A 12,923-nucleotide genomic window follows, 5' to 3' on the forward strand; every position below is an offset into this window, starting at 1 on the left:
GTCTTATCCAAGAAATCATTGCCAAATTCAATGTCATGAAGCTTTTCCTCTGTGTTTTCTTCTAGGAGTTTTAGATCTTATGTTTAGGGCTTTTATCTATTTTGAGTTGATTTTTGTATATGGTGTAAGTGAAGGGTTCAACTTCATTCTTTCACATGTGGATATCCAGTTTTCCCAACATCATTTGTTGGAGAGACTCTTCTTTTCCCATTGAGTGGTCCTGGTGCCCTTGTCAAAAATCATTTGGCTGTATATGTGAGAGTTTATTTCTGAGCCCCCTGTTTTATTCCATTGGTCTAAATGTTAGTCTTTATGCCATTACTGCACTATTTTGATTACTGTAGCTTTGTAATCTGTTTTGAAGTTGACAAGTGTGAGGCCTCCAACTTTGTTCTTTTTCAAGATTGTTTTGTCTATTTGAGTCTAGTTGAAATTAATATATATATAGCATAATATTTAGTATTTTAACCATTCATAAATATACAAGTCAGTGGCATTAAATACATTCACAGTGTTGTGTAACCATTACTACGATCTATCCTTGAAGTTTTTTATCATCCCCAACAAAAACTTTGTACCCATTAATAACTCTTCTTTTCCTCCTTACTCCTAGCTTCTTGTAACCTCTATTCTACTTTCTCTTTTTCTCATTCCTTTTTAACCCATGTTCCCATTCTGATAAATAGAAAAACTTTATGTCCACTTTTGTTGTGATTTGAAATGAAAAATAAATACAACATATAGCAGTAACTCAAAGTAATAGATTTTAAAACTGTATGTGCCCATCCTCTTCCCATTTCCCTACCTTGAGAGTCACTGAGCTGTACCCTTAGGCTCAGGGCATCTAGGAACTAGCACCATGTGTTTCCATAGCAGGTACTGGAGGTGTGGTCTGTGACCATGGACTTCTTTAGAGCAAAACTAACTGAAGATGGAATCTGGTTCATTGGTTTTTTTAGCTCTGAGCTCTAGCTCACTGAAGTCACTAATCCCAGACTGACCATTTTGAATTTGCTCTACTGTTCAGTAAGGAGCAACAGATTAATAGAAAACATCCAGATTTAATCATTTAATTTGCTTTTCAATATATCTGTCCATTATTGATTACTAGTTTTCCCACATTGAGGCTTTAATTTAATCAATACAATGAGGTATTATATACATTTTGTCCCCATTTGGGAAAAATGCTTGACTGGTTTCTTGTGTACAAATGAGTGGCTTAGTCAAGAGTATTCTTTGAGTTTTTTTCCCCTAGTTTTTACAGAAAAAATTTTTTGATTTTTAATTTATATTCTATGTACAGTAAAATGAACAAACTTTAAGAGTACAGCTCAGTGAATTTTAACATATATATGCACTCACTAACTACCCCCCCAGATCAAGATATAGAACATTTTCCACCTCAGAAATTTCCTTCATGTTCATTCTCAGAGATACATGCTTCCTCCCTCCAGAAAAGGGATGTCCTGACCCTTTTATCATAATAATATGTCTTTTTGTCTCTAGTAATTTTTTAAAGTTTATTTTGTCTGATAGTAAGCTCTCTTAGTGTTACTATTTGTATGACACATCTTTTTTCATCCTTTTACTTTCAGTCTCTTCATACCTGAATCTGTAGTGTGTCTCTTGTAGACAGTATATGGTTGGATCTTGCTTTTCCATCCAGTCTGACAGTTTCTGTCTTTTTGAGTGGAATCTTTAGTCCATTCATATTTAATGTAATTTTTATATCTTTAGATTTCATTCTGCCGCTTTGGTATTCATTTTTTGTATGCCTCATGTATTTTCTGTTTCCTTCTTCCTCCTTTATTACCTTATTTTGTGTTAGATTTTTTTAATGTATAATTTAAATTATTTTGTCTTGCTGTTGTCTTCTGTTTTTACTGTTGAGTTATTTTCTTAATCATCTGTCCTTTATGTCTCCAAACTTTAAGTAGATTAAGAATGAAATACCATAAGTGTTGGTGATTCTTCTCTGAAAAATAAAAAGGACAGTTATCCTTCTCATAACAGCAACTGCAGGATAACTCAGTAGAAACTCAACATTGTTTTCAGGGGGAAATACCTGATGTCATATATTTTGTCTAATAAAGACCAAGTTGGTGGTACACTAAGCCAATTTAAGAATGTGATCTGTAACTCGTAGTCTTAATTACATGGAGGAAAAGGGAAATGGGTTCATTAATGCTGTAAAAAGGAATCGACACCTACCTGCCAAGTGGCAAGGTGGAAATAATTAATTAGTCAATTAAAAAGAAGCAGATAATTTAAAATACAAAGGCTTTCAGGTGGTGAGTTATTTTCTTAGTGCTTGCTCTGGGCATAGCAAAATGCCTCTTTATTGCAGTCTACTTTAGATTAATACTAGTTTAATTCTGTAAAATAGCTTTTCTTTCCCCCTACTTTGTGCAGTTTTTATTGTATGTATTATATCTGTATTTGTTATAAACCCAACAATACAGTGTTATTATTACTATTTTATACAGTCTTATCTTTTAAATAATTTAAGAGAATAAAATTAAAAAATACATTCTTTTTACCCATGTATTTATTTTTCCCATTGCTTTTCGTTTCTTTGTGTAGATTCAGGTTACCCTCTGGTGTCAGTGGATTTTCTAAGTCTTTGGAAATGTCTTTGTTTCACCTTCATTTTGAAAGACAGTTTAGAAATCTGGATAAAGAATTCTTGCTTGACAATATTTTCTTTCAGCATTTTGAATATATCATCTCACTGCCTTCTGGCCTCCTTTGTTTCTGATGAGAAGTTAGCCACTAGTCATATCTTTGCTTCCCTGTAAATGATGAGTTGTTTTTTCTTACTACTCCCAACGTTTTCTGTTTGGGACTTTCATCAGTTTTACTGTATGTCTAGGTATGGATCTCTGTGTTTATTGTAGTTGTGGTTTCTTGAGCTTCTTAATCTCTATATTAATTTTTTTAAATCAGTTTGGTCATGGTTTCTGTCCTTCGTCTTCACTTCTGCTGCAACTCCTAATTCATGTATATCAGTACACTTGACACTGTTCCATAGGCCTTTGAGCAAAAGCAAAACACAGACTTTTGAAATCTGTGTTTGCTGAGTCTGGCTTTGGGCCTACTCAGGGACATTTTCAATCACATGGGATCTTTTTTCCTTTCTGAGTTTGGGTCACATTTTCTTGCATCTTTACATCTCATAAATTTTTGTTGAAACTGTGGACATTTTACATAATATAATGTAACAGTTTTGGATTCTGATGCTTTCCCCCCTTTTGAGCGTTGTTGCTTTGTTATTGTTGTTTTATAGGTAACTTGCCTGGACTAAATCTGTGGAATCTTTCTCCTTGGAGTGTAGCTGCTAATATCTGCTCAGTTTTTGTTTTTAATTTGTTTAATTTTTAAGTCTGGCTTCCTGAAGTCATACCTGTATCTGCATTGCTTAATGGTCAGTTACTGATTGGTCAAAGATAGTGATAAACACCTTGAGCCAGTAAGGCTTCCACTCCCTGCTAATCTTTGTGAGTGTTGGGGAAGCTCCTTCAAAGTTCAGACAGTTTAAAAGTCTGCCCTTACTCTTACCTTCCACTGGGCCCTGTTGTATCTTTTCTGCCTCTGTATGCAGGCTCCTGGTTGGCTCTCTCCAGTCTCTCCAGTGTGAATGTGTAGAGCATTTATCAAGGTCCCTTATAGTTTTGTTTCCAGATTTATTTTTTAGATTTCTGTCCATTGCTTGCACTATGACAGCAACCCCAGGCTAGCTGGCCCCTTGGTCTTGCTTGTTTGTTTGCCACCAAGAATGCAGACTGTTACTGACAATGCTGATGGGTATGAGGTTTTTCTGTGCTTTGCTGTAAATCAAGTCAGCCCTCTCTTGTCAGTAAAGCTACTGCCTTTTCATGGCTTTCACCCACCTAGAACTACCTTTCGCACTGACCTTGGGGTGATGGTAGTAGCTTTAGGTAATAATGCCACAGACTCTCACTGTTCTTACCCCAAGTTCAGTAGTTTCTCATGAATAACCACAGAGAAAGTAATATTTGAGAAGAGACCTGAAGGAGGTGAGGAGGTAGTCCATGTAGATATCCAGGGGAAGAACATCTCTGGCAGAGGCAACACCTTACAGGCCTTAAGGTGAGAATGTATCTAGGTTATAAAAGGGACAGTGAAGAGGCCAGTGTGGCTGATGTGAAGTACCTAAGGGGAAGATTAGCAGAAAATGAGGTCAGAGAGATAAAGGGAGGATGGGGACAGGGTGTAAGAGCAGCTAAGACCTTTTAGGCCACTGTAAAGGATTTGGCTTTAGCTTTGAATGAAGCAAGGAGCTGCTGGAGGGCTTTAAACAGCATGATTGGGACATAATTTGTCTACAATTTTAAAAGCAGCCAGAGAGTGGCAGAATAGAAGGATGCCAATTAAGAGACTACTACAGTCTTGCTGTAGCAATGTAGGTGAGAAATGATTGTGGCTTAGACAAGGGTGTTAGCAGTGGAGATGGTTAAAAGTGGTCCAGTTCTGGTGTATGTAAAAGGTAGTATAGATAGGATTTCTTCTGATGGATTGGAGGTGGGGACTGAGCAGATTCAGATCTCTTTATTTCAAGGGGAGTTTCCTTTATATTAGCTCTGAATGCTTTTTTTGTTCCTTTTATTGACTCCTGTATTTTTTGAGTCTATTATATTGATTCTAATTATCCTTAGATTGGATCATTTTATATTCTAATATTGTCTTCTGATTGCTTTAATCTCTTTTATTTTTATTCTGAAAGACTTTCTCTGTTCATTCTATTTTCATCTGTTCCATTTCTTGCTATTTCTGACATGTTATTGAATCTGTGATGGTGTTTTGTTTTTCAGTTTTTCTTTAGCTTTGCAGTCATCTTTTCATTCTATTTATTCTTATTCATTCTGTCCTTTATTTCCTAGCTTTTTTAAATTGAATCTAAATTCTTATTTAAAGTATTCAAATCAATCTTCAAGGGAGAATCTGCTTTTGGTTTTGGGGGGTTACATTGTTTTCCAGGTTGGGTTCTTTCTTGCTACATGGTAATTTCTTCTCTCGTCTCTCTTTTATTATAGGATATTTGACAGTTGCTATGTCATTTTTATTAATCTTCTTTATGTTTTATATGGACAGTTCTGTTTACATCTTTTGTTTGACAGAATATGGATATGATATCCTTGGTGTTTCTCACCTTATTTGGGACCTGTCCCAATGCAATCCTGCTCATCAGCTATGGTTAGTTTTTTATGGTTGCTTTCTTCCTCTTTTCTTTAAGCTGAGGGCATGAAGGTAGAGAAAGGCTTTCCACTGAAGAGTTTAATAATTTCTAGTGATCTGAATTCCACCTTTTTTCTATAATCTCATAAAGTGTTTTCTATCAGGCTTATTCTATCCAGTGGTAAATTCCATGTCTTTCCATAGACTTTGGCTGATTCTCCCAATATGGCTCAATTCGCTGGAAGATGTTAAGCCCCAGAGACTCAGCATGCTTTTCCTGTGGTCCCATAGTGGTTTGTAGATTCTCTTACTTTTGATGGTTTAAAAAAAAAAAAACAAAACTTACCCAGGACTATTTACTCATCCCTTTCATTTTCCTTCTTCCACATTGGAGAGTATTTCATAGAAGGTTACTCTCATTTCCTTCTTTGGTTGCATTTTGTAAAATGTTTTTTCTATCATGTGTCCAGGTATAAGAGTTCTGTGGTCCTCCTCATGCTTTCTTTACCCAGAAATCTTGAACATGTATTTTTTAAATGTTTAGTAATGTGGGGAAAAAAACATTTGTATCTTTGCAATTTATGAAAGTTTCTTTCAGTATTGACTAATCTAAATTTTGATGTTTCAATTTTTCTTAATTAAATTTCCTTTATGCTCTCCTCACTCACCCCACCCCCAAGTTTCTTGCAACCGTGTTTGAGCTCGGAAACCTGAGGAGGGCTTAGATCTAGGAAATTGTAGAGGAAGAGAAAAGACCCTTGATTTAGACAAGAAGAGCAGGTGGAGAGAGAGATCTTAGAGAGTGATAAGAGGTAATTAGTTTGTGATGCAGAGATGGGGATAAGATTTTTGAGATGGATACAAGAAGAATAAAAAATCATGCTTTTCTAAACTAAGAAGATGTTTTGATTCTAAGACTTAAGTTTCTTAGGAAGCAAAATACTACTTTTTACAACTGTGTTTTTTCTGGAGTACTTTTAATAACTAGTTTCATTTAGGAAAAAGTGCAAAATAAAGCCTGTGGGTATTTCTTAGAAATTTCTTATATGTAGCTGTTACTGTAATGGTGAATGTGTGTGTGTGTTTTCCCTCCAGAATCTCCCTGGAAAAAGAGACATGAATGTCTGCAGTGATATTTCCTGACAAGAAGTTGATACAAGAGAAGGAAAAGAGATCGACAGCTAGTGAGCAGAATTTCAAATAACCAGGATTTTACATTTATCACCTCCAACTGCAGACTTCTGTTGCCTACTTTTAAATCAGAGATAACTACAATCAGAACCCAAACAAGGCGGAGATACTTTTCTTCTGTATTCTCTGGGATTAAAGAAACTGTGAAATGTCTAGGAAACAGAACCAGAAGGGTAAGAGTACATGTGGGCATAAATTGTTAAAAGCATAGTTGTGGGGTTATGATCACCATTTCTATCTATAGGTAGTTTTAAAAAATGTTCTCTTAATGTGTTCTGAATGGTGGTATACTTCCCCTCACCCAGTACTGATAGTTAAAACATCTTTTTGTCGTGACTGCAGTTAATTTTAGAAGAGTCCAGAACATTCATAACTTTATCTTGTTGTGCTTTTAACTACCTACGTATTTGTGGATGTTAGATTATAGCTTTTTGTGTTACCAGTTTGGGAGTTAATTCATATAACAATTGCTTTTCTACTCTTATAAACTTACTAGATTGTAATATACTTTCAGGAAAGCCAAATGCATCTTGAAAGAGTCTCCATTTTTGGAGAGTGAACATATGTTACAGGGAGTGTGGTAGGAGATAACTTACTACAGGATATTCTATATCCTGTGAGTTGATGTTTCTTTGTAGACAGGAAATGTATTAAGAGTAAATGCTTCCAGTTGTCGATTCCTTCTTAAGCTTTCCTTCTGGGATTATGACTCTAGCTTTTTGTATAAAGTAAAATATAAGTTGCAAAGAGTCAAGACATACCAAGAATAGTTATAAGAAGGAAAGGACAACAAAGAAAAATGAAATCACTTTTTCAACTTTCTGAGAATAGCTGCGGAAATTTCAAGGGACAAAAAGCACTAGAAATATTACACATAACTGGAATATGTTTGTTAAAAGAATGATCATAGATATCCTGGATTTTTTCCACCTCATAACAGTTTAATTTTCAATTTAACGTTAATGTTCTTTAATACAAAACAAAGCTACAGATCTAGGTCTCATGTGCTATATATGAAGGAAATGATTTTAAATTTAATTTTGACTTGGCAATTTAAAAACTTCGTTATAAGAAAATACCATACCAGAGCTGCATGTGGTTTTGAACACTGTATAATAAATCTGTATAAAGAAAATCTGAGTTCTAAGGAATGGTTAGATTACTAAAGAAGCTGAACTCTTCTACAGAATGAGGTTTACCAACTGAAAAGTTTTTATAATCCAAGTTTGTTTCTTCTTAGTCATTATAATTCAGTTTGCTTTTTCCAAGTTAGGTTTGAAATACTGAGTATCTGTTTTCCTCCTGCAAGTGAGAAATGCTGTAGTAAAAATAGGATTCTGGACTTTAAAGTAAAGTAATTTCATCTAAAAAGTTTAGCATTTAATTTTTCCTAAAAAAGTTAACTTCAGCATATTGCTTTGATCTTTTAAAAACTAGAGTGTTTATTTCATGCCTATGTTTTGCCAGAGCTATAAAAAAGTATCATTGCTTTCTGTAATTGGTATCCAGTTACTATAAAATGAATATAAATTTTAGATCACATCATAGGCATTAAGTGCTAATACATTTCAATTGAACATAGCCTGGATTTACACTTAGTTGGAAACAAAAGAAAGCTTATGTGTCATTAGGACATTCTCTGAAGTAAATCTATATATATAACTGATACTTGAACAAAAAAAATATAAAATACTTATAAAATTCTATCGCATTTATTCATTTATATATTTAAAATTTCATTGTTTTGGGTTTTATTAATCCAAATAATTATACTGACTTTATCAACTTAGTTATAACACATTAAAAAGGTAGATACTATGATAGTTTTTGTTCTCTAGTGACACTCATTTACTAAGTGTCATTTTGTAATGTTATGTTTTTATTCCACAATAGACCATGTTTCCATATTTTCCTTTGTCAGTAATACTTGTAAATTTCTTATTTAAAGACATATTTAGTGAAGTTAAACTTGTATGGCTTAAATTTAATTGAGGTCAACTTCAATTACAAATATTGATTGCTCCAAACCTTTTAGGCAACACCTAGCAGAAGTCAGATCAATGCTTCTCCACCTGTAATCAGTGGACTGGTGCCTGTCTCTGAAGTAGAGAAATATTTAGAAATGAAGAGTGTTTAGAAACTCTTCTGTAGTGATTTAATTGTACTATAACATCCAAGCCCTTTTCAAAACAGTTTTATTGAGATATAAATACTATAAAATTAATTCATTATAAATACACAATTTGATTATTTTTAGTAAATGTATGCAATTGTACAGCCATCACCACAATCCTATTTTAAAATATCCTTCTCACCCCAGAAATTTCACTCTTACCTGTTTATGATCAGTTTCTGCTCCCAACCCCAGGCAAACACTGATCTACTTTGTCTCTTTAGTTTTTCCTTTTCTAGAGATTTTATATAAATAGATTAATACAATAAGTTTTTGTGTCTGGCTTTTTTCACTTAGTGTAATGTTTTTGAGATTCATCAGTGTTGCTGAATGTATCAGTAGTTTGCTCCTTTTTACTGCTGAGTAGCATTAAGGTTCTGAAAAGGCAAAACCCTGTTTCTTTTACCCTCTACTACTCATAACACTTCTGTGACTAGACGAGTGGGTGTTTTTCTTACACCGACCAATTCTCCAATACTAGCTGAGTGTCCTACAGTTCAGTTAAATTCTGATGCTGTCTGCCTGCAGTTAGTTTTAGATCCCATAGGTTAAGGGTTCAGTCCCCCAAGACTGCGCCCACGTCAGATGCCAATCACAAATAGTAGATCCCCAGGTTATCCATCCTTCTGTCCAGCTTGGCTACATATGGGTGGTTTCCATGACCTCCTCCTCAGGTTAAGTAATGCTATAATGCTCACTGAACTCAGGGAAACATTTCCTTTTACTGGTTTATTACATAATGGAAGATGTGATAAAGAATGCAAATGAACAGGCAGATGAAGGGTGAGGTCTGGAAGGGTCCTCAGTGCAGGAGCTTCTGTCCCCATAAAGTGAGATGTACTACCCTCCCAGCACACGGATGGGTTCACCAACCTGGAAGCTGGAAGCTCTCTGAACCTCATACTTTAGGGATTTTTTTTAAGACTTTATCACAGAGTGATTGAGTATTAACTTATCTCTTAACTCTTCTCCTCTTCTGTATGGGCAGATGGGGGTGGGGCTGAAAGCTCTAAGCCTCTAATCATGGCTTGATTTTTCTGGTGACCAGCCCCCAAAGCTATCTGGGAGTTCAAGTTGCTTGATTAAAACAAAAGGTGCTCCTATCACCCAGGAAATTTCAAGGCATTTGCTGTCTCAGTTAGGAACTGGAGTCAGATACCTAAGATTAGAACACAAGATGCTCCTAGTACCTTTACTGCTTAGGAAATTACAGAGGTTTTAGGTGCTCTAGCCAGGAGCCAGAGGTGAAGACCAAAATATGTATTTCTTATTATATTACAATATCATAGGTTATATCACATTTTGTTTTGTTTATCCATTTACCAATTGATTATTCATTTGGATTATTTCCACTTTTGGCTATTTTGAATAATTATAAATTATGAGTATTTGCTTACAAGTCTTTATGTAGACATATGCTTACATTTCTCTTGGGGAAATACCTGGGAGTGAAACTGCGGTGCCAAAACCTGTTTTCCAAAGTGACCGTTTTATAATTCCACCAGCAACAAATGTTGGTTTTGGGTGTTTCATGTCCCTGCCAACACTTAGTATGGTGTCTTTTTATTATGGCTATTTTACTAGGTGTGTAATGGTACCTCGTGGTTTTGATTTGTACTTTCTTAATGGCTAATGATGTTGACTATTTCTTTGTGATTATTAGCCATTTGTGTATCTTTTTTGATGAAATGTCTATTTAAATTCTTTATTCACTTAAAAAAATTGAGATATAGGTCTTTTTCTCTAAAATGTTTTATTTAATTGAGGTATAGTTGATTTAAGATAATATATATGTTTCAGGTGTGCAACATAGTGATTCTACAATTTTTAAAGGTTGTACTCCATTTACAGTTATTATGAAGAGTTAGCAGTCTTCTTATTGAGTTGTAAGCATTGTTTAAATTTTGAATTCACATCCATTATCAGGTACATGATTTGCAGATATATTCTCCTAATCTCTGGCTTGTCTTTTCATTTTCTTAATCGTGTCTTTTTAAAAGCGAAAGTTTTTCATTTTGATGAAGCCCAGTATATTTTTTCTTAAAGTATAGTATAATAAGTAAGGTGTAGGTTAAGTCCTCCTACTTTTTTCCCCCCAAAGCTTTTTTTGTCTATCCTGGTTCCTTTATAGTTCCCTATAAAATTTAGAATCAGTTTGTCAATTCATACAAAAATATCTGTTTGGAATCTGATAGGGATTACATTGAATCAATAGAACATTTTGTTAGAGAATTGTCATCTAAACAGTATTAAGTCTTTCAATCCATGAATGTAGTGTATCTCTGTATTTATTTAGATCTTACTTTCTCTCACCAGTGTTTTACAGATTTAAGTGCACAGCTCTTGCAATTCCTTTGTTAAGTTTATTCCTAAGTAATTTATTCTTTTTGATACTGTTGTGGATGAGACATCTGATTTTTGTTGTTGTTAAACTCACTTATTAGCTCAATTAGTTTTTTTAGTAGATAACTTAGATTTCCAGTATACAAGATCATGTCCTCTATGAATAAAGTTGGTTTTCTTCCTGTCTTCCATTCTGGGTCTGTAATTTCTTTTTTGTTGCCTTTTGCTTGGGCTTGAACTTCTGGAACATTGTTGCAAAGAAATATGAGAGCAGACATCTTTGCCTTGTTCTCAGTCTTGGGAAGAAGCATTTAGTCTTTTACCATTAAGTATGATGTTAGCTGTAGGTTTTTCCTAGATGCCCTTTGTCAGTTTGAAGAAGTTTCTGTCTTTTCTTACCTTGCTGAGTTTTTACATGAATTGATATTGGGATTTTGTCAAGTGTTTTTTCTGCATCTATTTTAGCAGTTCTCAAACAGGGATGATTTTGCCCCCTAGGGGATATTTGGCAATGTATGGAGACATTTTTAGTGGTCACAAGCTTGGGGCCAGGGTGGCATCTAGTGGGTTTGGGTTCAGGATGCTATAGATACCCCACAGTGCACAGGACAGCCCTCCACAACAAACAATTGCTTTCCTTAAAATGTCAGTACTCCTGAAGTTGAGAAACTCTGATCTATTAATATGATCATGTGGTATTATCCTTTATTAAAATAGATCATTATATTAATTTTCATACGTTAAACCAGTTCTGCATTCGTAGTATAAGTCTCATTTGGTCATAGTATATATTTCTTTTACTGGCTTCTGTTTGCTAATATTTTGTTATAGATTTTTACACCTATATTCCTGAGAGATAGTGGTCTGTAGTTTTCTGTTCTTGTGATGTGTTTGTCTAGTCTTTGTGTTTAGTTTGTCTTTGTGATGATTTGTCCTGGAGAATATGCCATATGTGCTTAAAAAGGAAGTGTATCGATCTGTTGTTAGGTGGAGTGTTCTATTATCTGTCAGTGAGCTCAGCTGGATCATGATTTTCAAGTCATCTGTATCCTTAGTAATGTTCTGTGTAGTTGTTCTGTCATTTACTATGAGAAACCTGTTGAAATCTTCAGCTGTAATTGTTGAATTGTACATTTTTCCTTTCTATTCTTTCAGTTTTTAATTCACATATTTTAGGACTTATTAAGTGTATATGTGTTTATAATTGCTATATCTGCTGATGTATTGATTTTCCTATCATTATAAAATGTTCTTCTTCATCTCTAGTAATATTTCCTGTCTTTTAAGTTTTGGTTTTTCTGATGGTAATACATTTGTTTGAGCTTTCTTACAGTTACGATTTGCAGGGAATATATTTTTTTTATCCTTTTACTTTCAGTCTATTTGTGTCTTGGAATCTAAGGAATATGTTTTGTAGTCACCATATGTTTAGTCCACTCACATTTAAAGTAATTGTCAGTATGATTGGTTTATGCTTGCCATATGTTGTTTCTACGTGTCTTCTCATTGATAATCAGATTGAATTCACTTCAGTACTTTTAAAGAGCCTTACTGTGTCCTCATAATATTAACTCTGCTAAATCTAAGTAGTAGAGCTTTTAATAATCTCCACCTCATAGTAGTGTTAATGTGGGGTCTAGTATATCAGTTTAGTACTGTGCAATTTAATAAACGAATACATAGTTGCTATCACTATTAGTGATAAATTAGTTATTTATCAAATATTATAAAATAGTGATTAAATAGTTATTTTATTTTTATATATTCTTACTAGTCTCTTGCAATAGACTGTAAAACTCTGAGGGCAGCAACCTTAGGTGTTTACAAATGTATTCTTATTGCCTAGGTTGACTTATGGTAGGTGTTTACCAACTATTTATTGCAGGAATTAATTTGGAATCTCAGTAAGGGATCCTTACATTTAAAAATTTATATTAGAAAAAATGCTGTTTCTTACCATTCTTTATAATTAGAACTTAAAGATTTTTTTTAAGTTGTGATAAAATTTACATAACATAAA

The 12,923-nt window shown here is 34.1% G+C and overlaps 1 protein-coding gene across 3 annotated transcripts in view; it reads left to right on the forward strand.

Moving 5' to 3' along the window:
- The window catches only part of SPATS2 (spermatogenesis associated serine rich 2), a 95,537-nt gene that overhangs the window by 42,343 nt on the left and 40,271 nt on the right, over positions 1–12,923 (forward strand). For all 3 annotated transcript variants that reach the window (XM_032492764.1, XM_032492763.1, XM_032492762.1), the window contains one exon: positions 6,292–6,560. In XM_032492764.1, the coding sequence (XP_032348655.1) occupies positions 6,536–6,560 (25 nt within the window). In that variant the 5' untranslated portion in view covers positions 6,292–6,535. The remainder of the gene's footprint in view (positions 1–6,291; positions 6,561–12,923) is intronic.

Source organism: Camelus ferus, chromosome 12, assembly GCF_009834535.1.
Source record: "Camelus ferus isolate YT-003-E chromosome 12, BCGSAC_Cfer_1.0, whole genome shotgun sequence".
Taxonomy (NCBI): Eukaryota; Metazoa; Chordata; class Mammalia; order Artiodactyla; family Camelidae; genus Camelus; species Camelus ferus.